This window comes from Triticum aestivum, chromosome 5B, assembly GCF_018294505.1.
Source record: "Triticum aestivum cultivar Chinese Spring chromosome 5B, IWGSC CS RefSeq v2.1, whole genome shotgun sequence".
In the NCBI taxonomy this organism is placed as follows: Eukaryota; Viridiplantae; Streptophyta; class Magnoliopsida; order Poales; family Poaceae; genus Triticum; species Triticum aestivum.
The window spans coordinates 390105230-390132915 of record NC_057807.1 but is presented as its reverse complement, the minus strand read 5'-3'; the positions used below and the strand labels follow the sequence as shown (position 1 = coordinate 390132915).

At 45.9% G+C, this 27686-nt stretch overlaps 1 protein-coding gene across 1 annotated transcript; it reads right to left on the bottom strand.

The window, feature by feature from the left end:
- Window positions 1-3948: 3948 nt before the first annotated feature.
- Window positions 3949-9053, bottom strand: LOC123116196 (uncharacterized; the record flags this gene model as incomplete). The annotated part of the gene is given in 3 exon segments (XM_044537192.1): window positions 3949-4107; window positions 8349-8504; window positions 8637-9053. Coding segments are annotated over 3 exon segments (732 nt in total), but the record flags the coding sequence as incomplete, so codon positions are not given.
- Window positions 9054-27686: the final 18633 nt, after the last annotated feature.

The following is a 27686-nucleotide window of genomic DNA, read 5'->3' as shown; positions in this document are numbered from 1 at the left end:
GTGGCGGGAGACCGTCGGCATAGAACAAGGAAATTAGTTACTCAAGTTTTTGAAAAAAAAGTTGCTCAAGTTTGAAAAAAGTTCATTGAAATTGAAAATTAGTTCATCAAATTGAAAAAATTTCATCGATTTAAACAAAAAGTTCATGAATTAGAAAAAATATCGTCTATTTGTAAACATTTGACATATTTAAGTAAATAAGAAAATAGGAAACAAAAAAAGAAAGTGGAAAAACACATAAAACATAGAAAGTATTTCTTGTATGTGTAAAAAGACGGAAATGAGCTTTTTCCTAAGTCAGGGCGGTGGTGTAGTGGTTTGTGGAGTTAGCTATCAACAGAGAGATAGTTGGTTTGATTCCTGGCTGCGCATATTTTCCCTTCGTCTCCTTTTTTGAGTTTCAAAACAAGGGGGAAATAGTAGTTGGGCTGAGCCCAGCTAGCACCGCTGCAGGCGTCGGTTTGCGAAAACAGCTATAACCAGCGCCTACAGCGCCAAATAGGAAATGCCGAGATTGATAGATGCACGACGGATATGATGATCTATCATCGGGGATTTCCTATTTGGCGCTGCAGGCGCCCGTTACAGTGCAATTTGCAAACGGGCGCCTGCAGCCGAGTTAGCTGGGCTCGGCCCGTTTTGCATTTTTCTTCTTCTTCTGTTTCTAGAGAAACGTCAAAAAAAGTGCATGACCGAGGGATCGAACCCAGTACATCGCCGCTGCGAGCGCTACGCTCGAGCCACCCGGCCGTCACAGCTTCCGTCAAATCCGTTTTTGGTCCACTTATTTATTATCTACGTAAGTTCAGTTTTTTCTTCTTTTTTTCTCCTCATCCTTTTTCAAATTCGGTGAACCTTTTTCGAAATCAATAAATTCCTTTTCAATTTCGATGAACTTTTTTTTGAAATCCGATGAACTTTTTTTAAATCCGATGAACTTTTTTTCAAATCCAATGAACTTTTTTCAGATACGGTGAACTATTTTCAAAATCGATGAACTATTTTCGAAATCAATGAACCTTTTTTTCAAATCTGATGGAATTTTTTCAAATTTTATGAACTTTTTTCTAAAATGCTGAACTTTTTTCAGACTCGATGAACTTTTTCCCAAAATCTATGATTTTTTTTCCAAAACAATGAACTTTTTTTCAAAATTGATGAACTTTTTTCAAAATTGACGAACTTTTTTTCAAAACGATGAACTTTTTCCATTTAAATTCGTCACCCTTTTTTTAATCGGTGAACTTTTTGTGCGCGATAGTTGTTTAGAAATGCGCGCTGCTTTTGATCACTAGCACGCCAGTGATACAGTGGTAGCTAGTCTATTGCATTACCGTCGTGGTGTGAGATCGAGCCCTGGCGACGCCTGCTTTTTCTGTATGTTTTTGCCTTACAGTATTTCGGTGTGGGCCGGCCCAGTAAGTTCTCCTGTGAGCGCCAGTTTCGCTTCGGGGCGCTTAAGGCGCCGACTAGGACCTCCCCTATCATCGCGCCTCAATATTCTCGATGGTGAAGTTGTGGAAACTATATTACCTTTTATAAACAGGCCCAAAGGGGGTTGGGGGATCGGAACAAGGCTGACTGGGGGCCTCTGGCTGCATATGACTGGGCCTGCTGGCTGAGTATGACTAAAAGAAACACATTGTCTGTGTTCACCTACGTGCACCTGAGTACACAATTTCTTTTCTCCAATGCAGCAAAAATCGAGCGACCCATGCAGTCTTTCCCCTCGGTCGGGGGCCCTACGATCAACGGGCCTGCTGGTAGTGGCCTGGCCCAGTAGCCTCCAACAGGCTCGCGTCATGATGATGTCACTCACTTTTCTTTTACTTTTGTATATTTCGAGAAATACTAAATACATACATTTGAAAACGTTAATTCAACTATTCTTTATAAAAAATATGTCCTCCCAACTTTTAGAAATTCTTGTACCATTAGAAAAAATATGTATGTGACATTCCAACAATGTTCATGTGTTTCAAAAGCATTTCTGGGCAATTTTAAAAACGTGTACAATGTAAAAACTGTATTCTACATTTAAAAACATTTCAAGCATTTCAAAATATGTTTGTGACATTTCAACATATATTTATACAATGTAAAAATGTTCTCATGGTTTAAGTTTCATGTCAATAAAATACATAATTCATTGTGCTTTCGTAAAATGTTTAACACATATTTGAAAACCCGTTCAGAAACATATATTTGAAAAAAGAATCATGTATTTAGAAAATGTTAAATGCATCTAAAAATATTTTAGATGTATACAAAAATTATACAATGTGTATGAAAACAAGAAAACATCAAGACATATATTTAAATAAATGTTAATCATTTATTTAAAAATGTTAAACATGTATGCAAAATATTTCTAGTACATATACGATGTATATGAAAAAATCAGACATGTGTAACAAAAGAAAAAAATGGAGAAAAAGAAAATCGAATAAATAGACATAAACTAAAGAAAAAGGGGAAAAGGAAAAAATCTGAAGAAACCCGGAAGAAAGCCGATGGAAAACTATGAAAAAATAACACACAGAAAAATCTCGTGCACAACTACAACATTGAGCCGGCGAAATATTGTCGCGCTCTAGGCAAGGCGTAAAATGAATTTGTACGGGTGACACATAACTCTAGCGGATAAATTGTTCATTTTTCTCTCTCCGCAAGCTGCCACGTAATCATAATCCAAACAACGAGAAGCTCAATACATCTGTATATCTCACTACTTCTCACTATTTAAAAAGAATGTAAGGTTCCCATTTCACCTTTCTTTCCATCACCCCTTCGTCCAACATTCCCTGTACAATAATCAATCATCTTAATTTACTTACCTTCTGAACTAATTTCTTTTTAATTTACTCACCAAATTTCTGATCAAAATATATGATAAATCACGGGCAGATTTGATGAACATTTATTTACACAATCACATACTATGGCAGGTAAATCACTTATGATTAAAATATAAGGTATATCATGGACATAATTTGATAATGCATTTATTTACACAATCGCATATTATGGACAGGTAAATCACAAGCTAACGCACTAGAATATTTATATCCCGTTGCAACGCACGGGCATTGTTCTAGTGTACTATTGAAAGACGTAGTTGTCGTTGGGACGCAACCATTAATACAAAAATATTATGGAAAGTGAGCGCCGAATCAATTGAAAATGAAGGGGAATGCGGACGTAGTCGTTGTTGGGATGCAATCATTAATGCAAAAATAATTTGAAAATCGAGCGCCGAATCAATTGGAAATCAAGGGGAATGCGGACGAAGTCGTCGTTGGGATGCAACCATTAATGCAAAAATAATACGAAAACCGAGCACCGAATCAATTGGAAATGAAGACATTAATACAATTAATTGAGTATATATGCAATTAATTATGTTCAATTAAATAGGTACTCCCTCCCTTCCGGTTTATAGGGCTCAAATCTCAAATCTCATCAACCAAGGCATTTTGTGAGTGGAGGAATGTATCTCGTACATTACAAAACTACCCAATTAAACTCATGCATTAATTTGGATTAATTACAGTGCATGCATGCTTGGCCACTAGATGAGTAGGAACATTACATGCATTGGTGTGTTCCTTTTTAATTCTTGCATGCAAAGATTTAATGCGCATTGGAAACTAAAAATGAGATGGAGATGAGCCCTCTAAATTGGAAAAACCAAAAAGTTGAGATAAGCCTTATAAACCGGAAAGGAGGGAGTATTTTTTTTGTGGTTAATCAATTTGGAAACCGAGTCCTTAATGCAATTAATTAATTAGGCACCCCTAGCACCCACGAGCAGGAGAGCGCTGTGATCCGAGCAAGATGTCGACGCAACCATGAGGAGGAAGTAGGGGAATATGGGTTTTCCAGGCAATGTTACAGAAAATTCGTTGATACTGATGAGTGTGAGAACCTCGCGAGCTCGTTACTCCAAGCTGGGATTTGAACTCCACGCGCGTTGGCTGTCGTTGCCGGATTAGCTGCAGGGCCATCAGCTGTTGACGTTGCCGTATCTTCTAGTTCAGGCTCCGGGACGCTGACATTGCGCCCTTCATCTTCAGCAGGCTTGGCAGTGGGCGAACCAGAGGTGCGCTACGGCATATGCATATGCATGGAAAGTGAAACGTGAGCTGAAGTTTTAACAAGTTGTGTATGCTATAGATATTCTTCAGTTAAAAATAAGTGCAGAAATTCGTGCAACTGTACGTCAGAGAAAAGCCAATAATGTGTACTCTGTGCTACTACTACTAATCAATAACAAACCCTTGTGAGATTTTAGCAAGAAGGGCCTGATACTAGTACTTGCATGCTGATCCTCTATGCTCAGGCAAGAGGATCGTCCTCAAAGTTGAACGCCTTGAGAACATTCATATAGCTGTACCAACAGCCAAATACGATTGGCAAACATGTTTCTTTGTTCTAAGGGCATCTCCAGCCATTGGCCCCGCCAGGACGCATAGAAATCGCCCCTGAGGGCGAGCCGGCGATACACTCGGCGCTGGGGGCGGTTTTGCGCCCAGTCGTCGCCCCCAGGCGTCGAAATTGGCCCACTTTGCAGCCCAATTTCGGCGAATAAACGGCCCATATAGGCGAGAATAGGCCCATATTCGACATGGTTTCGCCGTGTCTCGGCGTTCAATTATCAACACAATTATTCCTTATCACATATTTCATCACAGAAAAATTAAATACTTCAACAAAATACTACAACAACAAATAGTTCAATACAAATTATATAGTTCAACAAATAAAAACTCGTATTTCATCACGCGGCGTCCCCCTTGAGCCTCCATAGGTGCTCAATCAGATCTTTCTGCAGTTGATGATGCACCTGTGGGTCTCGGATCTCCTGACGCATACTGAGATAGGCAGTCCAAGTTGCCGGTAGCTGATGATCAACTTCGGCTAGAGGACCCTGCCTGTAGTATGGTTCAGTGTCAAACACTGGGTCTTCTTGCTCGCTCTCGATGATCATGTTGTGCAAGATGACACAGCAAGTCATGATATCCCACATTTGATCTTTCGACCAGGTCTGAGCGGGGTACCGAACAACAGCGAATCGAGATTGGAGCACACCAAATGCCCGCTCGACATCCTTCCTGCAAGCCTCCTGAACCTTCGCAAACCAGGCGTTCTTGCCTCCTGCCACAGGGTTTGAGATCGTCTTTACAAATATCGACCATCTCGGATAGATGCCGTCAGCTAGATAGTACCCCTTGTTGTATTGGTGCCCATTGATCTCGAAGTTCACCGGAGGAGAATGACCCTCAACGAGCTTGGCAAAAACAGGAGAGCACTGCAACACGTTGATGTCATTGTGAGTTCCTGGCATACCAAAGAAGGAGTGCCAAATCCAGAGGTCCTGTGTGGCTACCGCCTCAAGCACCACACTGCAACCGCATTTGGCGCCTTTGTACATCCCCTGCCAACCAAATGGGCAGTTCTTCCATTGCCAATGCATGCAGTCGATGCTTCCAAGCATCCCAAGAAATCCTCTTGCTGCATTCTGGGCTAGGATCCGAGCAGTGCCAAATCCTCTTGCCCATCTTTTATCCCCCCGGAGTCACAACCATACGCCTACAATTACGCTTCAGGTTCGCAACAAGGATTCGCGACTCCACCACCTACGCAGGACTCGTAGACACATGAAGCCGAATTGGAGTACGGCCGCGGTCTTCGTGTGCCCCGGCCACCTAATCGCTTGTCGCCTTCCGGTCGTAAGGAAAGGCCAGGTGGTCGTCGTTAAGTAGGGTGATTCATCTATGCACGTGCGCGACCCATTGTATCTACATATGTGTGTATCAGACTTTTCAATTTGAACATCTATGTATGCTGAAATAAAAATGCACAAGTCAGGAACAATTTTTCCCGCCTATATCTCCCGCCATACTATCCCGCTCCACTCTTTTGCTTATGTTAGGCCGAAATGAATTTTTTTTTAAAATTTTGGCTGATGAATACTGTGCAACCATTGCCCGTCTTAGACATTGAAAAAAAATATATTTTCAAGCAACGCTTTCCCCTCCATATTTTCCCGCAAAATATATATTCTAAAACTATATATTTTTTCCATCACGACAAGGTACAACTGAAAATAAGATACAACACGACAAGGTACAACTGAAAATAAGATACATCATAGAATTTAAATAAAGCTACATTTAACTACGGAAATGAAGTTACGTTAAACTGCAGAAATAAAGATACAAATGATTGCGAAATTTAAAATACTACCACAGGAATCTACTGAGTCCAACGTGGATATTTTCCTTTTTCATCGTCAGCTTCTTCTGCTACCTTGGCCTGACGAGCCCTTTCTTTCTTTCTCTACCTCTCCGCCTCACGAGTCTCCTTTCGCTGTCGTTCCTGCTCCTCCATGCGACGAGCCTCTTCCCTGTTTTTCTTTCCCATTTCCTCAAAAAAACGGTGTTGCTCCGCATAGTATTCTTTTAACTCTCTCTCTTGCTCTGCTTTCTCCTCAGCTTTCGCCTTCTCGCGTCGCTTTTCCGCAAATAAACTATTCCACGCACGGCGACTTCTTTCACGAATCTCAGTCACTGCCCAAGCCGGCTTCTCCGTGTCAATCCAATGATAGTACATGCACAGAGGCGGAGGGGACTACAACAAGAAACAAGAATGTTACTAAAGAATCAATGAAAATACCAACAATATCTATTCGTGATGGTTAAAGCATACCGGAGGCTTGTCGTACTCTGAAATAGCTACGGCAGGATCTTCCTCATAATTGGCGCACATGCAAAACTTCATGCCCAACCAATCTGAAAAATCCGTCACCTCCTTCACCTCGCAAAGATCCCCACACCAACACCGCAGGACTGCCACCCCCGGAGGCAAACTTGCATTCTTCATTTTCCTCGGCCTAGTGCTTTGATCCGAGCAAGGCAAACTCATACCGACTGAAAAAATGTGTTACACACTTTGCACACTGCCGATTTCGAGGATGGGTGGACGAGAGCCTCGGTGTCTCCTTTTATAAGCTCAGACGATAAATGATGGCGAGAAAATTAAGCGGCGATATTTACGATCACAACAGCTTTCCGTAGCCTCGGATTCGTAGTGCCATCGCATCCGCTGAGGCAAAAGAAGCAAAGGCAGGATTGATTCCCAGGCGAAAGAACCAAAAGCGTCCATATTCCCGCGCGTCGGAGTCACAGCCATCAAGCTCGCGCCTCGAAATCAGCGCCGCACCTCGAAATCAGCGCCGTCTGCGCACTGTCGCGCGTGCAGCAGCACAGGATATGCCGCCTCAGCTAGTGGCGGCGTGGCCCACCTGCTGGGCCCGCGCGCAGCAGGCCTTGTCGGCCGAGTAGCGACAGCGGTAGCGGCGGCCGCCTCACCCGGTGGCGGCCGGGCCCGCCTGGCGCGGCCCGTTCCGTCGCGGCACGCTGGCCTGTGCTGCCCTGTGTACGCACCGTTATTCACCGGGCTGCCGCCTCCTGTTGTGGCGGCCGGGCCCGCCGCCTCACGGCGTGGCGGCAGGTGACACGTGTCGCCTGCTGCGCCTGCCGTCACTAGTGAGGGGGTCTCTTTTGTCAATTTCGTCCGCAAAGGGTCTTTTTTGTCAATTCCAGTGGGCAGAGGGTCTCTCTCGACAAAAAATCAGAAATTCGTGCAACTGTACGTAAGAGAAAAGCCAATAATGTGTACTCTGTGCTACTACTAATCAATAACAAACCCATGTGAGATTTTAGCAACAAGACCTGATATTAGTACTTGCATGCTGATCCTATATCTATATGCTCAAGCAAGAGGATCGTCCTTGAAGTTGAATGCAATGGGAACTTTCATATAGCATTCATATAGCCAAATGTTGTGTGGTCTTCTAGAACAACATCGAAGGCTAAATACCCCGCGAAAAAAAAACATCGAAGGCTAAAAGAAGTTTCAGGAAAACATAAAATCGGGAAGGTGTTACTTATATCTCTAATTATAGCATTATTGAAGAAGATTGCCTAGTACAGTCATTCCAAAACCATCTACCTGTATCAGCATTCAGCAGTACAGAGTTTGCTAGCAACAGAGTCTAAAATAACTACTGACAGGAAACAATGCAACAACTTGCTCTTCCCAAAGTTGCATTTCAGGCTTCAAGCAGATAAGCCGCCCGCCCATTCGACACAGCGCGAGCAAAGCATGAAGTTGGGCGGCCATTGCTGAAAATTTAGGCTAGCCTGCACCCCTCTTGTTAAGGTGCACAGAGCAAACACATCAAACCATGTTTCTACTCTAGTTCATAGAATTCATATGGGGCAAGCAATGATGGTTTCTACCGAGTATTGACACTGCAATGGCAGCAAGGCAGGTAAACTCACCAGCCTCTTTGTCTTTGGTGCACTCTGCTGCTGCTGCTGCTTGATTTTCTCTTGTTCCCACAGGTATTTTTGGTAGCTCCACTTAATTTGATCCTCTTTTGGTAGCTTGCTTCTTGCATACGCCTCAAGCAAGGGCATTTCCCACTCCTTAGTCCCCTGCAAATGCAATGGCAGGTACACAATGTCAGTAACCTGGACATATATATTCTCCAGGGGCGTTCACAGCTTCTGAAACCTCCCCTGTTTAAGCTACAGTTTCTGAAACCCCCCAGATGTTCAGAACCAGACCTGCGGCTTCGACACTTGCTCGCCACCACCGGCGCCATCCTTCTTCCCGTCAAGATTCTCTTCGCCGGGGTGGTCGTCGGACGGCTTAGCAGGCTGGGGGTTGTGGCCTTCGCCGTGGTGCACCCACACCGTGTACCCTGGCATGAAGCCGTTCCTGCCCAGATCCAGCTGCATTGCGTACTTGGTCCTTGGCCGCCTGTTGCGGTTGCGGCAGCGCGCGCAGGGGCACAGCATGCCGACGTCCTGGCGTTCCGGCGGGACGCCGTGGAAGGAGCGCTCCACGAACTCGGTCGTCTTCTCCAACCACTCGGGGGTGAACTTCTTCCTGCTCTGGCGGCCAGTGTACATCCAGCTGCGGTCTTCCGCCATCGTCGCCGGGCCCCCCTCTCCCTGCGCCGCAGTCCGCACACCACACATGATTGTAAGCTCACTCAGAAACCGAACCATTGCGGGAATACGAGCAGATCTGCCGCTCCGAGCAGCACAAATGGCAGCGAACTCACCTGAGTGCCGGTCGGTTTCTTCTTCAGACGTGCGATGCGAGTGCGACCTTCCCAAACAGCAGGCTCGGACGCGGGGACGAGCGGCGGCGCGAGGGGAAGAGGGGCGCGGAGGATGGAGGCGCAAATGGAGGAATGGGAGGGGTAAGCCGGGCTATGTAGGGTTTGGGGGGGCATTGCAGATTGCAGCCGGGGGTTTGCCGACTGCGCGGTGGCGGGAGACCGTCGGCAAACAGATGGCAAAGCCTTTGCCGGGCGAGCGACGCCTTGGCGTATTGCTCCAGTACGTATTCCCGAAAGGCCTGAGCGTCTGGGCCGTATTTCCTTGTAGCTGGGCCTATCTACATGAATTGCAAAAACTCAGCAAATGAGCCCAAGAAGCCCGAGAAGACGAATTCTCCTCTCTCTGCAACTGTTCCACAAGAGCAATTAGTCCGCTGCCATCCGAGAAATTTAGATCCTCGCCTCCGGCTGCCATCTTAACGCTGAGAGGTGGGGAAAGCTTGGATATTCAAGGCTTCTATGTTCTTCGTCAACGACTAGTTATCATCATAGTTTTATGAGAATAAATTTTTTGATAATTTTTTGACGGTGCCATGAGGTTAGAGAGTTTTATATCCTCGCAGGTTCAATTATTAGGATCTGATGAATTTATGTTGTTGTGTCAAGTTTTTTTTGTTGGTTTGATTCTTTGTGAAGGTGAAATCTTTCATCGACACCATAGTGAAGATATAGTGATTCGACGGCTTGCACTTTTATGGGATCATCCCCGACTCAAGTATGTTCATCGATCAAGGCTTTCCATCTTTTTAGGTGAGCGACTCAGGGCCAGTTCTTTTGCTAGCTTTTTTGGGCTTTCAGAATAAGCTGCCCCCTATCCAGCTTATTGTAGAAGCCCAATCAAAATTTTCTTTTTAGAATCCTACTAGTCAAGTCTTAACTACTAGGCTTCTAAAATAATAAATTTGGTTGGACTTTTAGAATAAGCTGGGTAGGGGGCAGCTTTTTACAGCTTATTCTAGAAGCCACCAAAAGAACTGGCCCTCAAGGTGCTTTCAAAAATCATTATTGATAATGTTTGTGCGGGTGAAAGAATGACAACGTCGCTGCCCAGTCCAATTGCAGCCATTTTACCGAAGTCTTTGAAATATTTCTTCGAGCAGAGATTAATACCATGAAGAAGGTATTTTTATTGTAATTCTTAGCCACATGAGTTACTTTGTATTTTCTTGGATCTTATGTCCAAATCAATGTATTTGTAATTCTTATGAGTATGAATAAAGTTATAGATGTTTCTCAAAAGATAAAAGTTAAGGGTACCCCTTGCGGGAGGGTGCGGCTATACCTCGCTTCTATGTTCTAGCGAGGCAATCTTCCGACTTGCTCTGCACCTGTCCCAGTGGGGAATTAAACTGCAATGTTAGACAACAATGCTCATCTTTTTCCTTATTTTTTTTCTTTGCGCTAAAATGGGGCACAACTATATCTCGCTTCGCGTGAGATAGTAGTTCGGCTTGCCTACAGGAGCTGGTAGTGGCTTGGCCTAGTAGCCTCCATTGGGCTGTCGTCATGATGATGTCACTCACTTCCTTTTACTTTTGTATATTTTTAAAAATAAATATTAAATACATTTATTTAAAAAAATTATTTAGTTGTTTTTTGAAAAGTATTCATGCAGTGTAAAAAATATGTTCGCTCAACTTTAAAAAAATGTTTATACCATTAGAAAAATATGTATGTGACATTCCAAGAATGTTCACGTGTTTCAAAAACATTTGTGGACAATTTTTTTTTGAAGAATGTACAATGTAAAAAATGTACGCTCTATTTAGAAAAACCTCGCACATTTCAAATTTCTTTTGCAACATTTTAAAATATTTATACAATGTCAAAAATAACACTAACCTTGGATGGTGATGGGTGACTTCAACATGATTCTTCGCGCTTCAGAGAAAAATAACACTAACCTCAACCGAGCAATGATGAAAAAATTCAGAGGCTTCGGGGATGATCATGAGCTGAAGGAGATGTATATGCACAGACGACGCTTCACTTGGTCCAATGAACGAGAGACATCCACTCTAACCAAGATCGACATAATTCTTATCTCCGTAGACTGGGAGCTCGAAAACGCGGAGTATCTTTTGCAAGCTCTATCTACCAATGTCTCCGATCATGCGCCGCTGCACCTTTCTACTAGTGTTGGCTTCTGTCCAAAACAAAGATTCAGGTTCGAGCTGTTTTGGACAAAGCTCGATGGATTCAAAGACGCGGTGAGGGAAGCCTGGACTTGTGACCCGACGATTGTGGACCCCTACAAGAGAATGGATGCATTGCTTAGGAACTGTGCTTGCTCATTGCAGTCTTGGGGGCAAAGGAAAGTTGGCAATGTCAAACCGCTCATGAGGGTGGCGTCTTGGGTCATACAAAAACTCGACATTGCGCAGGAGGACAGACTGTCGGCGTTCTGGGAACGGGGGTACCCAGACTTGCCTGCCTGCGGCCTGCAGCGTGGCTCAAGGAGTGGCCCAGTACGGCCCATCTTCGTCAACACAAGCTCAAGACACTCGCGAGGGGCCAAGCCTCGCGGGGCGGACAACAGGAAGCTTCCTCAGGCGCAGCCTCGTCAGGCTGGCTCGCGAGGAGGCGGAGAGATCAAGGCGGGATACCTCACGAGGTGCCCGTGACGCAAGCCATGACGACCGAAGCCAGGAGGGCGCCAGGTGGGCGTCGGCCTGGGCAGTGTCCTTGTTTCCCCTTCGGTGCAAAGGGGGCAAGCACAGGCCAAGGCATCGGGCAAAGGTTACTGTTTCGGTGCAACAAGATCATGAACAGCAGAACGGCAGGATGTAGGTCATCGTGGAGCCCAGGAAGGCGTCATCGTCAGAGCCTTTGACATGTGAGGACCAACTTTAGTCAGGATAAGTGTACTAGATGTTCCCCTTCAAAATGGCTAATTGTTGGCGCCCTTTCCGCTCAATATTTGGGAAGAGGACCAGGGCCTTGCTCTATAAATAGGACTAGCCTCTCTCAAGGCAGGGGGGAGATCGACCATTCGAACCCTAGCCAGAACCACCACACCAACACAAGAACTCCTCCCCTCGCGAGGCTGTTCTTCCCTTGTATTGTTCATCATCATCCCCTGAGGCAATCCACACACCACACACTGGAGTAGGGTATTACACCTTAATGGTGGCCTGAACCAGTATAAACCTTGCGTCCCTTGTGTTGCTCTTCGTGTAGCCTAGATCCTTTGCGAGGCGACGAGACGTGAGCCGGTAGGGGGGTGATCTCCGTGCGCACCCCAGAGTTCAAACCTTAAGGGTCTGCCGGAACCCGAAATCCGACATTTGGTGCGCCAGGTAGGGGTGCACCGGAATCACGCCTTCCGCCGTCTTGCGTTTCGCCGTCCGTCGCATCCATGTTTGACGCTCGTCAAGCCTGCGCCAAGCGCCGGGCTGCTCTCGCCACCCGCGTCGCCCAGACGGCGCCCGTCGGCGGACACCCCCGTCGTTCCCCGTCGTCTGCCGCCAATGCCGCCACCGTCCCAGCGGGGAACGAGCAGCAGGCCTCATCCCTGCATCCTTCGGTGCGGTGAGAAGGCCGCACCGCCATCCCGTCACTGACTCCAGCCGGTTCGTCGTCCCATGCCTGTCGCGCCCCCGCGGACGTGCACGCTGCGCTGCTCCTGGCGCGAGAGCCCCTGCACTATCGTCCCGTCGATGACCTCTACAAGGACTGGCTCGCCCGCATCACCGAGCTCGTCAGCGCTGCAGGGGGCTCTCCTATGCCCTCTCTCTCGCTGCCTCGCCCTCCACCCTGCACAGGAGGCGCGGATCAGGAGGTGCCTCCGCCACCTCCTCACCAAGAAGGCGCCCTGGCCCCAAGGCGCGTGGCCCCTGGACGGGACCCGCTCCGTCCAGTGCCCACGCAGTAAGAGAAGAGCTGCCAAGAGATCCCTCGTCCTGAAGAAGCTGCCCGTGTGCTCCCCGCACCGGCACGTCATGACCGCGCTCCTGCTCCAGCGCGCCAAGACCCCGCGCTGCTCCTAGCGGCAGCGCGCGGAGACCTCCAAGATCAAACCCTTCGTCACCAAAGGCCTCCAGTGGCCACTGCAGGCTGCCGTGCCTTCACCGCCGAGCTGCGCAGCGTAGCTTGCCCAGGCAAGTTCAAGCCCAATCCGCCTCCACGCTACGATGACACGGCTGACCCTGCGGAGTTCATCCAGCTCTACGAGCTGGGCATCGAAGTTGCCAACGCGGACGAGAAGGTCATAACAAACTGGTTTCCCATGGCGCTCAAGGACGGTGCCCGTACCTGGCTCCTGAACCTGGCTCCTGGCACGATTTCCTCTTGGGACGAGATGCGCACTCGCTTCATCGCCAACTTCCAAGGCACTCGCGAACGGCCCCCGGCCATGAGCGACCTTCGTCGCATCAAGCAACAGCCAGGAGAGACCCTGCAGAAGTACATCTAGTGTTTCAACAATGCTCGCCTCAATATCCCCAGGGTGACTGAGGAAGCCATCATCTCAGCCTTCTCTAACGGCGTGCGTGACATCAAGATGAAGGAGGAGCTAGCAATCCATGAAGACATGTGCACATCCCTGGAGCTGTTCAACTTGGCGACTGATAACCCACAAGTGTAGGGGATCGCAACAGCTTTCGAGGGTGAAGTACAACCCAAATTTATTGATTCGACACAAGGGGAGCCAAAGAATATTCTTGAGTATTAGCAGTTGAGTTATCAATTCAACCACACTTGGATAACTTAGTATCTGCAGCAAAGTATTTAGTAGCAAAAGTGGTATGATAATAATGGTAACAGTAGCAAAAGTAAAGATCAATGTTTTTGGGTTTTTATAGCACTTGTAACAGTAGAAACAGAAAAGTAAATAAGCGGAGAACAATATATGAAAAGCTCATAGGCAATGGATCAGTGATGAATAATTATGCCGGATGCGATTCCTCATGCAATAGTTATAACATAGGGTGATATAGAACTAGCTCCAATTCATCAATGTAATGTAGGCATGTATTCCGTAAATAGTCATACGTGCTTATGGAAAAGAACTTGTATGACGTCTTTGTTGGGGAACGTTGCAGAAAATTAAAATTTTTCCTACGGTTTCACCAAGATCCATCTATGAGTTCATCTAAGCAACGAGTCGAGGGAGTGAGTTTGCATCTACATACCACTTGTAGATCGCGTGCGGAAGCTTGCAAGGTGATGATGGAGTCGTACTCGAACGTGATTCGAATCACCGATGACCAAGTGCTGAACGGACAGCACCTCCGCGTTCAACACACGTACGGGACGGGAGACGTCTCCTCCTTCTTGATCCAGCAAGGGGGAAGGAGAGGTTGAGGAAGACAGCTCCACCGGCAGCACGACGGCGTGGTGATGGTGGAGAGGCAGTACTCCGACAGGGCTTCGCCAAGCACACAACGGAGGAGGAGAGGTGTTGGGGAGGGGAGGGCTGCGCCTTGGAGGGTGGTGCGGCTGCCCTCCCCTCACCCCTCTATTTATAGGGGGAAGGGAGAAGGGGGCCGGCCCCCTAGAACCCATCTAGGGGGGTGCGGCGGCCAAGGGGAGAGGGGGAGAGGGTGGCTTGCCCCCCAAGCCAAGGGGGCGCCCCCTCTAGGGTTCCCCCCTCAACCCTAGGCGCAAGGGCCCAAGGGAGGGGGTGCACCCAGCCCACCAGGGGTTGGCTCCCTGCCCCACGCAGCCCATGTGGCCCCCCGGGAGGGGTGGCCCCTCCCGGTGGACCCCCGGAACCCTTCCGGTGGCCCCGGTACAATACCGGTATGACCCCGAAACTTCCCGGTGTCCGTTTGACAACTTCCCATATATAAATCTTTACCTCCGGACCCTTCCGGAGCTCCTCGTGACATCCAGGATCCCATCCGGGACTCCAAACAACATTCGGTAGTCACATACTAGTCTTCCTAATAACCCTAGCGTCACCGAACCTTAAGTGTGTAGACCCTACGGGTTCGGGAGACATGCAGACATGACCTAGACGCTCTCAGGTCAATAACCAACAGCGGGATCTGGATACCCATGATGGCTCCCACATGCTCCTTGATGTTGTCATCGGATGAACCACGATGTCGAGGATTCGATCAAACCCTGTATACAATTCCCTTTGTCAATCGGTACGTTACTTGCCCGAGACTCGATCGTCGGTATCCCAATACCTTGTTCAGTCTCGTTACCGGCAAGTCACTTTACTCGTACCGTAATGCATGATCCCGTGTCCAACACCTTGGTCACATTGAGCTCATTATGATGATGCATTACCGAGTGGGCCCAGAGATACCTCTCCGTCATACGGAGTGACAAATCCCAGTCTCGATCCGTGTCAACCCAACAGATACTTTCGGAGATACCTGCAATGCACCTTTATAGTCACCCAGTTACGTTGTGACGTTTGATACACCCAAGGCACTCTTACGGTATCCGGGAGTTACACGATCTCATGGTCGAAGGAAGAGATACTTGACATTGGCAAAGCTCTAGCAAAACGAACTACACGATCTTTTATGCTATGCTTAGGATTGGGTCTTGTCCATCACATCATTCTCCTAATGATGTGATCCCGTTATCAACGACATCCAATGTCCATAGTCAGGAAACCATGACTATCTGTTGATCACAACGAGCTAGTCAACTAGAGGCTCACCAGGGACATATTGTGGTCTAAGTATTCACACGTGTATTACGATTTCCGGATAATACAGTTATAGCATGAATAAAAGACATTTATCATGAACATTGAAATATAATAATACTTTTATTATTGCCTCTAGTGCATATTTCCAACAGTCTCCCACTTGCACTAGAGTCACCAATCTAGTTACATTGTGATGAATCGAACACCCATAGAGTTCTGGTGTTGATCATGTTTTGCACGCGAGAGAGGTTTAGTCAGCGGATCTGCGACATTCAGATCCGTGTGCACTTTGCAAATCTCTATGTCTCCATCTTGAACATTTTCACGGATGGAGTTGAAACGACGCTTGATGTGCCTGGTCTTCTTGTGAAACCTGGGCTCCTTGGCGAGGGCAATAGCTCCAGTGTTGTCACAGAAGAGTTTGATCGGCCCCGACGCATTGGGTATGACTCCTAGGTCGGTGATGAACTCCTTCACCCAAATCGCTTCATGCGCTGCCTCCGAGGCTGCCATGTACTCCGCTTCACACGTAGATCCCGCCACGACGCTCTGCTTGCAGCTGCACCAGCTTACTGCTCCACCATTCAACATATACACGTATTCGGTTTGTGACTTAGAGTCACCCAGATCTGAGTCGAAGCTAGCGTCGACGTAACCCTTTACGACGAGCTCTTCGTCTCCTCCATAAACGAGAAACATGTCCTTCGTCCTTTTCAGGTACTTCAGGATATTCTTGACCGCTGTCCAGTGTTCCTTGCCGGGATTACTTTGGTATCTTGCTACCAAACTTACGGCAAGGTTTACATCGGGTCTGGTACACAACATGGCATACATAATAGATCCTATGGCTGAAGCATAGGGGATGACACTCATCTCTTCTTTATCTTTTGCCGTGGTCGGTGACTGAGCCGAGCTCACTCTCACACCTTGTAACATAGGCAAGAACCCCTTCTTGGACTGATCCATTTTGAACCTCTTCAAAATCTTATCAAGGTATGTGCTTTGTGAAAGACCTATGAGGCGTCTCGATCTATCTCTATAGATCTTGATGCCTAATATATAAGCAGCTTCTCCAAGGTCCTTCATTGAAAAACATTTGTTCAAGTAGGCCTTAATGCTATCCAGAAATTCTATATTATTTCCCATCAAGAGTATGTCATCTACATATAATATGAGAAATGCTACAGAGCTCCCACTCACTTTCTTGTAAACGCAGGCTTCTCCATAAGTCTGCATAAACCCAAACGCTTTGATCATCTCATCAAAGCGAATGTTCCAACTCCGAGATGCTTGCACCAGTCCATAAATGGATCGCTGGAGCTTGCATACTTTGTTAGCATTCCAAGGATCGACAAAACCTTCCGGCTGCATCATATACAGCTCTTCCTTAAGATGCCCGTTAAGGAATGCTGTTTTGACGTCCATCTGCCATATCTCATAATCATAGTATGCGGCAATTGCTAACATGATTCGGACAGACTTCAGCTTCGCTACGGGAGAGAAAGTCTTGTCGTAGTCAATCCCTTGAACTTGTTGATAACCCTTAGCGACAAGTCGAGCCTTATAAATGGTAACATTACCATCCGCGTCCGTCTTCTTCTTAAAAATCCATTTGTTTTCTATCGCTCGCCGATCATTGGGCAAGTCTGTCAAAGTCCATACTTTGTTTTCATACATGGATTCTATCTCGGATTTCATGGCTTCAAGCCATTTGTTGGAATCCGGGCCCGCCATCGCTTCTTCATAGTTCGAAGGTTCACTGTTGTCTAACAACATGATTTCCAGGACAGGGTTGCCGTACCACTCTGGTGCGGAACGTGTCCTTGTGGACCTACGAAGTTCAGTAGTAACTTGATCCGAAGTACCTTGATCATCATCATTGTTTTCCTCTTCAGTTGGTGTGGGCATCACAGGAACGGTTTCCTGCGCTGCGCCACTTTCCCGCTCAAGAGGTAGTACTTCATCGAGTTCTACTTTCCTCCCACTTACTTCTTTCGAGAGAAACTCTTTTTCCAGAAAGCATCTGTTCTTGGCAACAAAGATCTTGCCTTCGGATCTTAAGTAGAAGGTATACCCGACAGTTTCCTTAGGGTATCCTATGAATATGCATTTTTCCGACTTGGGTTCGAGCTTTTCAGGTTGAACTTTCTTGACATAAGCATCGCATCCCCAAACTTTTAGAAACGACAGCTTAGGTTTCTTTCCAAACCATAATTCATACGGTGTCGTCTCAACGGATTTAGACGGTGCCCTATTTAAAGTGAATGTAGCTGTCTCTAGAGCGTATCCCCAAAATGATAGCGGTAAATCGGTAAGAGACATCATAGACCGCACCATATCCAATAGAGTGCGATTATGATGTTCGGACACACCGTTTCGCTGAGGTGTTCCAGGCGGCGTGAGTTGTGAAACGATTCCACATTTCCTTAAGTGTGTACCAAATTCGTGACTTAGGTATTCTCCTCCACGATCTGATCGTAAGAATTTTATCTTTCGGTCACGTTGATTCTCTACCTCATTCTGAAATTCCTTGAACTTTTCAAAGGTCTCAGACTTGTGTTTCATTAAGTAGACATACCCATATCTACTCAAGTCATCAGTGAGAGTGAGAACATAACGATATCCTCCGCGAGCCTCAACGCTCATTGGACCGCACACATCGGTATGTATGATTTCCAACAAGTTGGTTGCTCGCTCCATTGTTCCGGAGAACGGAGTCTTGGTCATTTTGCCCAAGAGGCATGGTTCGCACGTGTCAAACGATTCATAATCAAGAGACTCTAAAAGTCCATCGGCATGGAGCTTCTTCATGCGCTTGACACCAATGTGACCAAGGCGGCAGTGCCACAAGTATGTGGGACTATCGTTATCAACTTTACATCTTTTGGCATCTACACTATGAACATGTGTAATATTACGCTCGAGATTCATTAAGAATAAACCATTGACCATCGGAGCATGACCATAAAACATATCTCTCATATAAATCGAACAACCATTATTCTCAGACTTAAATGAGTAGCCATCTCGTATTAAACGAGATCCAGATACAATGTTCATGCTCAAACTTGGCACTAAATAACAATTATTAAGGTTAAAAACTAATCCCGTAGGTAAATGTAGAGGCAGCGTGCCGACGGCGATCACATCGACTCTGGAACCATTCCCGACGCGCATAGTCACCTCGTCCTTCGCCAGTCTCCGTTTATTCCGCAGCTCCTGCTGTGAGTTACAAATATGAGCAACGGCACCGGTATCAAATACCCAGCAATTACTACGAGTACTGGTAAGGTACACATCAATCACATGTATATCAAATATACCTTTGGTGTTGCCGGCCTTCTTATCCGCTAAGTATTTGGGGCAGTTCCGCTTCCAGTGACCTTTCCCCTTGCAATAAAAGCACTCAGTCTCAGGCTTGGGTCCATTCTTTGACTTCTTCCCGGTAACTGGCTTACCAGGCGCAGCAACCTCCTTGCCGTCCTTCTTGAAGTTCTTCTTACCCTTGCCCTTCTTGAACTTAGTGGTCTTATTGACCATCAACACTTGATGTTCTTTCTTGATTTCAGCCTCTGCTGACTTCAGCATCGAGAACACTTCAGGAATGGTCTTTTCCATCCCCTGCATGTTGTAGTTCATCACAAAGCTCTTGTAGCTTGGTGGGAGTGACTGGAGGATTCTGTCAATGACCGCCTCATCTGGGAGGTTAATGTTCAGCTGGGTCATACGGTTGTGCAACCCAGACATCTTCAGGATGTGCTCACTGACAGAACTGTTTTCCTCCATCTTACAACTGTAGAACTTGTCGGAGACATCATATCTCTCGACCCGGGCATGAGCTTGAAAAACTAGTTTCAGCTCTTCGAACATCTCATATGCTCCGTGGTGCTCAAAACGCTTTTGGAGCCCCGGTTCTAAGCTGTAAAGCATGCCACACTAAACGAGGGAGTAATCATCAGCACGAGACTGCCAAGCATTCATAATGTCTTGGTTCTCTGGGACGGGAGCGTCACCTAGCGGTCCTTCTAGGACATATTGTTTCCTGGCAGCTATGAGGATGATCCTCAGGTTCCGGACCCAGTCCGTATAGTTGCTGCCATCATCTTTCAGCTTGGTTTTCTCTAGGAACGCGTTGAAGTTCATGTTGACATTAGCGTTGGCCATTGATCTACAAGACATATTTGCAAAGCTTTTAGACTAAGTTCATGATAATAAAGTTCTAATCAAATTATGAACTCCCACTTAGATTAGACATCCCTCTAGTCATCTAAGTGTTACACGATCCGAGTCGACTAGGCCGTGTCCGATCATCACGTGAGACGGACTAGTCATCGTCGGTGAACATTCTCATGTTGATCGTATCTTCCATACGACTCGTGTTCGACCTTTCGGTCTCTGTGTTCCGAGGCCATGTCTGCACATGCTAGGCTCGTCAAGTTAACCCTAAGTGTTTTCGCTGTGTAAAACTGTCTTACACCCGTTGTATGTGAATGTAAGAATCCATCACACCCGATCATCACGTGGTGCTTAGAAGCGACGAACTGTAGCAACGGTGCACAGTTAGGGGAGAACACTTCTTGAAATTTTGTAAGGGATCATCTTATTTACTACCATCGTCCTAAGTAAACAAGATGCATAAACATAATAAACATCACATGCAATTATATAGTTGTGACATGATATGGCCAATATCATATAGCTCCATTGATATTCATCTTCGGGGCTCCATGATCATCTTGTCACCGGCTTGACACCATGATCTCCATCATCATGATCTCCATCATCGTGTCTTCATGAAGTTGTCACGCCAACGACTACTTCTACTTCTATGACTAACGTTTAGCAATAAAGTAAAGTAGTTTACATGGCGTTATTCAATGACACGCAGGTCATACAAAAAATAAAGACAACTCCTATGGCTCCTGCCGGTTGTCATACTCATCGACATGCAAGTCGTGAATCCTATTACAAAGAACATGATCTCATACATCACAATTCATCATTCATCACAACTTCTGGCCATATCACATCACATGATCAATCGCTGCAAAAACAAGTTAGACGTCCTCTAATTGTTGTTGCATCTTTTACGTGGCTGCAATTGGGTTCTAGCAAGAATGTTTTCTTACCTACGAATCACCACAACGTGATTTTGTCAACTTCTATTTACCCTTCATAAGGGCCCTGTTCATCGATTCCGCTCCAACTAAAGTGGGAGAGACAGACACCCGCCAGCCACCTTATGCAACTAGTGCATGTTAGTCGGTGGAACCGGTCTCACGTAAGCGTACGTGTAAGGTTGGTCCGGGCCGCTTCATCCCACAATACCGTTGAGCAAGAAAAGACTAGTAGAGGCAAGTAAGATGAAAAAATCCACGCCCACAACAAAATTGTGTTCTACTCGTGCAAAGAGAACTACGCATAGACCTAGCTCTAATACCACTGTTGGGGAACGTTGCAGAAAATTAAAATTTTTCCTACGGTTTCACCAAGATCCATCTATGAGTTCATCTAAGCAACGAGTCGAGGGAGTGAGTTTGCATCTACATACCACTTGTAGATCGCGTGCGGAAGCTTGCAAGGTGATGATGGAGTCGTACTCGAACGTGATTCGAATCACCGATGACCAAGTGCTGAACGGACAGCACCTCCGCGTTCAACACACGTACGGGACGGGAGACGTCTCCTCCTTCTTGATCCAGCAAGGGGGAAGGAGAGGCTGAGGAAGACAGCTCCACCGGCAGCACGACGGCGTGGTGATGGTGGAGAGGCAGTACTCCAACAGGGCTTCGCCAAGCACACAACGGAGGAGGAGAGGTGTTGGGGAGGGGAGGGCTGCGCCTTGGAGGGTGGTGCGGCTGCCCTCCCCTCACCCCTCTATTTATAGGGGGAAGGGAGAAGGGGGCCGGCCCCCTAGAACCCATCTAGGGGGGTGCGGCGGCCAAGGGGAGAGGGGGAGAGGGTGGCTTGCCCCCCAAGCCAAGGGGGCGCCCCCTCTAGGGTTCCCCCCTCAACCCTAGGCGCAAGGGCCCAAGGGAGGGGGTGCGCCCAGCCCACCAGGGGTTGGCTCCCTGCCCCACGCAGCCCATGTGGCCCCCCGGGAGGGGTGGCCCCTCCCGGTGGACCCCCGGAACCCTTCCGGTGGCCCCGGTACAATATCGGTATGACCCCGAAACTTCCCGGTGTCCGTTTGACAACTTCCCATATATAAATCTTTACCTCCGGACCCTTCCGGAGCTCCTCGTGACGTCCAGGATCCCATCCGGGACTCCAAACAACATTCGGTAGTCACATACTAGTCTTCCTAATAACCCTAGCGTCACCGAACCTTAAGTGTGTAGACCCTACAGGTTCGGGAGACATGCAGACATGACCTAGACGCTCTCAGGTCAATAACCAACAGCGGGATCTGGATACCCATGATGGCTCCCACATGCTCCTCGATGTTGTCATCGGATGAACCACGATGTCGAGGATTCGATCAAACCCAGTATACAATTCCCTTTGTCAATCGGTACGTTACTTGCCCGAGACTCGATCATCGGTATCCCAATACCTTGTTCAGTCTCGTTACCGGCAAGTCACTTTACTCGTACCGTAATGCATGATCCTGTGTCCAACACCTTGGTCACATTGAGCTCATTATGATGATGCATTACCGAGTGGGCCCAGAGATACCTCTCCGTCATACGGAGTGACAAATCCCAGTCTCGATCCGTGTCAACCCAACAGATACTTTCGGAGATACCTGTAATGCACCTTTATAGTCACCCAGTTACGTTGTGACGTTTGATACACCCAAGGCACTCTTACGGTATCCGGGAGTTACACGATCTCATGGTCGAAGGAAGAGATACTTGACATTGGCAAAGCTCTAGCAAAACGAACTACACGATCTTTTATGCTATGCTTAGGATTGGGTCTTGTCCATCACATCATTCTCCTAATGATGTGATCCCGTTATCAACGACATCCAATGTCCATAGTCAGGAAACCATGACTATCTGTTGATCACAACGAGCTAGTCAACTAGAGGCTCACCAGGGACATATTGTGGTCTAAGTATTCACACGTGTATTACGATTTCCGGATAATACAGTTATAGCATGAATAAAAGACATTTATCATGAACATTGAAATATAATAATACTTTTATTATTGCCTCTAGGGCATATTTCCAACTGTCTTTTGTCCTACCCTCCCGTGGCAGCGGGGTCCTTACGGAAACTAAGGGATATTAAGACCTCCTTTTAATAGAGAACCGGAACAAAGCATTAACACACAGTGAATACATGAACTCCTCAAACTACGGTCATCACCGAGAAGTATCCCGATTATTGTCACTTCGGGGTTGTCGGATCATAACACATAATAGGTGACTATAGACTTGCAAGATAGGATCAAGAACACACATATATTCATGAAAACATAATAGGTTCAGATCTGAATCATGGCACTCGGGCCCTAGTGACAAGCATTAAGCATAGCAAAGTCATAGCAATATCAATCTCAGAACATAGTGGATACTAGGGATCAAACCCTGACAAAACTAACTTGATTACACGGTAAATCTCATCCAACCCATCACCATCCAGCAAGCCTACGATGGAATTACTCACGCACGGCGGTGAGCATCATGAAATTGGTGATGGAGGATGGTTGATGATGACGACAACGACGAATCCCCCTCTCCGGAGCCCCGAACGGACTCCAGATCAGGCCTCCCGAGAGAGATTAGGGCTTGGCGGTGGCTCCGTGTCGTAAAACGCGATGAAACTTTGTCTCTGATTTTTTTCTCTGCGAGACGGAAGATATAGAGTTGGAGTTGAGGTCGGTGGAGGTCCAGGGGGCCCACGAGATAGGAGGCCGCGCCCTGGGGGGGCGCCCCCCTGTCTCGTGGACAGGCTGTGGGCCCCCTGGCATTAATTCTTTCGCCAAAAATTCTTATTAATTCCAAAAAGTGCCTCCGTGGATTTCCAGTACATTCCGAGAACTTTTCTTTTATACACATAAAACAACATCGTGGCAGTTCTGCTGAAAACAACGTCAGTCCGGGTTAGTTTCATTCAAATCATGCAAGTTAGAGTCCAAAACAAGGGCAAAAGTGTTTGGAAAAGTAGATACGTTGGAGACGTATCAACTCCCCCAAGCTTAAACCTTTGCTTGTCCTCAAGCAATTCAGTTGATAAACTGAAAGTGATAAAGAAAAACTTTTACAAACTCTGTTTGCTCTTGTTGTTGTAACATGAAAAGCCAGCATTCAAGTTTCATCAAATATTACAAACTAACCATACTTACAATAACACAAAGGTCTCACAATTACTCACATCAATAGCATAATCAGCTAGCGAGCCATAATAATAAAACTCAGATGACAACACTTTCTCAAAATAATCATAACATGATATAACAAAATGGTATCTCGCTAGCCCTTTCTGAGACCGCAAAACATAAATGCAGAGCATCTTTTAAAGATCAAGGACTGACTAAACATTGCAATTCATGGTAAAAGAGATCCAGTCAAGTCATATCCAATATAAACCAATAGTAATGAATGCAAATGACAGTGTGCTCTCCAGCGGGTGCTTTTAATAAGAACGATGATGATTCAACATAAAAGTAAATAGATAGGCTCTTCGCAGAGGGAAGCAGGGATTTGTAGAGGTGCCAGAGCTCGATTTTAAAATAGAGATTGAATAACATTTTGAGCGGCATACTTTTGCTGTCAACGCAACATCTATGAGATGGTTGTATCTTCCATACTAAATGCATTATAGGCAGTTCCCAAACAGAATGGTAAAGGTTTATACTCCCCCAACCACCAAGAAGCATCAATCCATGGCTTGCTCGAAACAACGAGTGCCTCCAACATACAACAGCCCTGGGAGAGTTTTGTTTAATTATTTTGATTTGCTTTGATCTTTTTGGATCATGGGACTGGGCATCCCGGTTACCAACCCTTTCTCGTGAATGAGGAGTGGAGTCCACTCCTCGTGAGAATAACCCACCTAGCATGGAAGATATAGTTAGCCCTAGTTGTAACATGAGCTGCTCGAGCATACAAAATAGAATTTCATTTGAAGGTTTGGAGTTTGGCACATACAAATTTACTTGGAACGGCAGGTAGATACCACGTATAGGTAGGTAAGGTGGACTCATATGGAACAACTTTGGGGTTTAAGGAGTTTGGATGCACAAGCAGTATTCCCGCTTAGTACAGGTGAAGGCTAGCAAAAGACTGGGAAGCGACCAACTGAGAGAGCGACAACAGTCGTAAGCATGCATTAAAATTAATTCACACCGAGTACAAGCATGAGTAGGATATAATCCACCATGAACATAAATATCGTGAAGGCTGTGTTGATTTGATTCAACTACATGCGTGAACATGTGCCAAGTCGAGTCACTCAATTCATTCAAAGGAGGATACCATCCCATCATATCACATCATAATCATTCTAATAGCATGTTGGCACGCAAGGTAAACCATTATAACTCATAGCTAATCAAGCATGGCACAAGTAACTATAATCTCTAAATGTCATTGCAAATATGTTTACTTCATAATAACTGACTCAGGAATGATGAACTCATCATATTTACAAAAACAAGAGAGGTCGAGTTCATACCAACTTTTCTCATTCCAATAAGTCCATCATATATCGTCATTATTGCCTTTCACTCGCACGACCGAACGATGTGTATAATAATAAGAGTGCACGTGCATTGGACTAAGCTGGAATCTGCAAGCATTCAACTCAAGAGAGAAGACAAGTAATATGGGCTCTAAATTAAATAAACAATCATGCATATAAGAGCCACTAAGCATTTTCAATATGGTCTTCTCGACCCCCAAAGGAAAGAAAAGAAAATAAAACTATTTACACGGGAAAGCTCCCAACAAGTAAAAAGAAGAACTAGAAATATTTTTGGGTTTTTATTTTAATTCCACTACACGCAAGGGAATTAAACTAACTAATTTTTTTGGTTTTTTCTTAAGGTTTATCAAACACACAAGAAGAAAACTAGAAAAAGAAATTTAAACTAGCATGGATAATACAATGAAAGAGTATGAGCACCGACGACTAGTGTGTGAACATGAATGTAAAGTCGGTGAGAGATACGTACTCCCCCAAGCTTAGGCTTTTGGCCTAAGTTGGTTTAATACCAAGGACCGCCTGGCTGATATCCATAAGTGAAACCGGGATAGTACTGAGATGCAGAGGCGACCGCCTCCTGAGCAGCAGCGTGTTGGCGAGCTGCCTCCATTCCCCTCTCATATTCAGTTGCTTCTTCCCTGGTGACAACATATCTTCCTTTTGCCTGATAATCAAAAAGGTAGGGAGCAGGAAGAGTAACAGGGACGACGTTGCGTCTGTCATCAATTAGTCGATAATGGAGGAATTGTTCATTCCACTCAAGAAAATGATGATCAAACAAAGCTTCTTTATCCAAATAAACAGGAGGTACAATCATATCCCCCTCTCATGGAGCTATATTAAGAAAATTAGCCACACGGGTTGCATAAATTCCTCCAAAGAAATCTCCCCTTCTACTATTATTCTGCAACCTACGTGCAACTATTGCCCCCAAGTTATAACCTTTATAACCCGACACAACACTCTTGAGGACACAAAGATCAGGGGAACACATGTGACATACCTCCTCCTTATCGTTAATGCGTCTACCAATAAAGAGAGCAAAGTAATGTATAGCAGGAAAATGAATGCTCCCTATGGTAGCTTGTGCTACGTCCCTAGATTCTCCCACAGTAATATTAGCAAGAAAATCTGTAAATTCAGATTTGGGAGGATCATTAATATTACCCCACTGCGGGAGTTTGCAAGCAGTTGTGAAATCCTCTAAATCCATGGTATAAGATGTATCATAAATATCAAACATGACACTAGGAGAATTACGGGCAGAAATATATTTGAACCTCCGCACAAAGGAATCGGTCAATTGATAATATTGAGGACACTTATCTTGTAAGAAGTCCTCCAGCTCGGCATTACGCACATACGTGTCAAATTCTTCCTTGAAGCCTGCTTCGATCATAAAATCATCGGATGGCCACTCACAAGCCCGTACATTTGCGCCCCTTGCAAATTAATATCTTGTTCACGAATAGCAATCCTTGGCCCTTTCTTTGCCGAGGAACCTCCGTGGTACATTCTTCTAAGCATATTTCTTTTTCTGAAAATTTCTGAAATTTTAGTAACTTCAAAATAAAAGTGAACAAGACTAAACAAGAATGATAGCAACTACTCCTACAAGTGCCTAGAGCCTATATCATGCATTGGAATTGCTTGGGACCTCAAAATTTAACATGCAAGCTCAAGAACATGGTCACCTAAGCAGCAAATATTGCAATGAATAAAGCACTAGAACAAAAATTAATTGGACCAATGGAGGGGTCACATACCAAGCAACAATCGCCCAAAGCAGTTTTGTGAATGGAGCTATGAGCTAGGAGATCGAAAATCACAGCAAAACGAGCTAGAACTCGTGCTTGAGCTGGATGGGGATTTTTTGGGTAGAAGGTGAAGTGTGTGGGTGCTGGCATAAGTGGAGGGGAGCCACCATGGGGCCACGAGACAGGGGGCGCGCCCTACAGGGGGGTGCCCTCCTCTCTCGTGGCCTGGTGCTTGCCCCTCCTGCAGTGTTTTCAGTGCCTAAAATCCTCAAATATTCCAGAAAAAATCATACTAAATTTGCAGGGCATTTGGAGCACTTTTATTTTCGGAGTATTTTTTTAATGCACGGATAATTCAAAAAACAGACGGATAATACTATTTTTGCTTTATTTATTCCAAATAACAGAAAGTAAAAGGAGGGTACAGAAGTTTGTGCCTTCTAGTTTCATCCATCTCG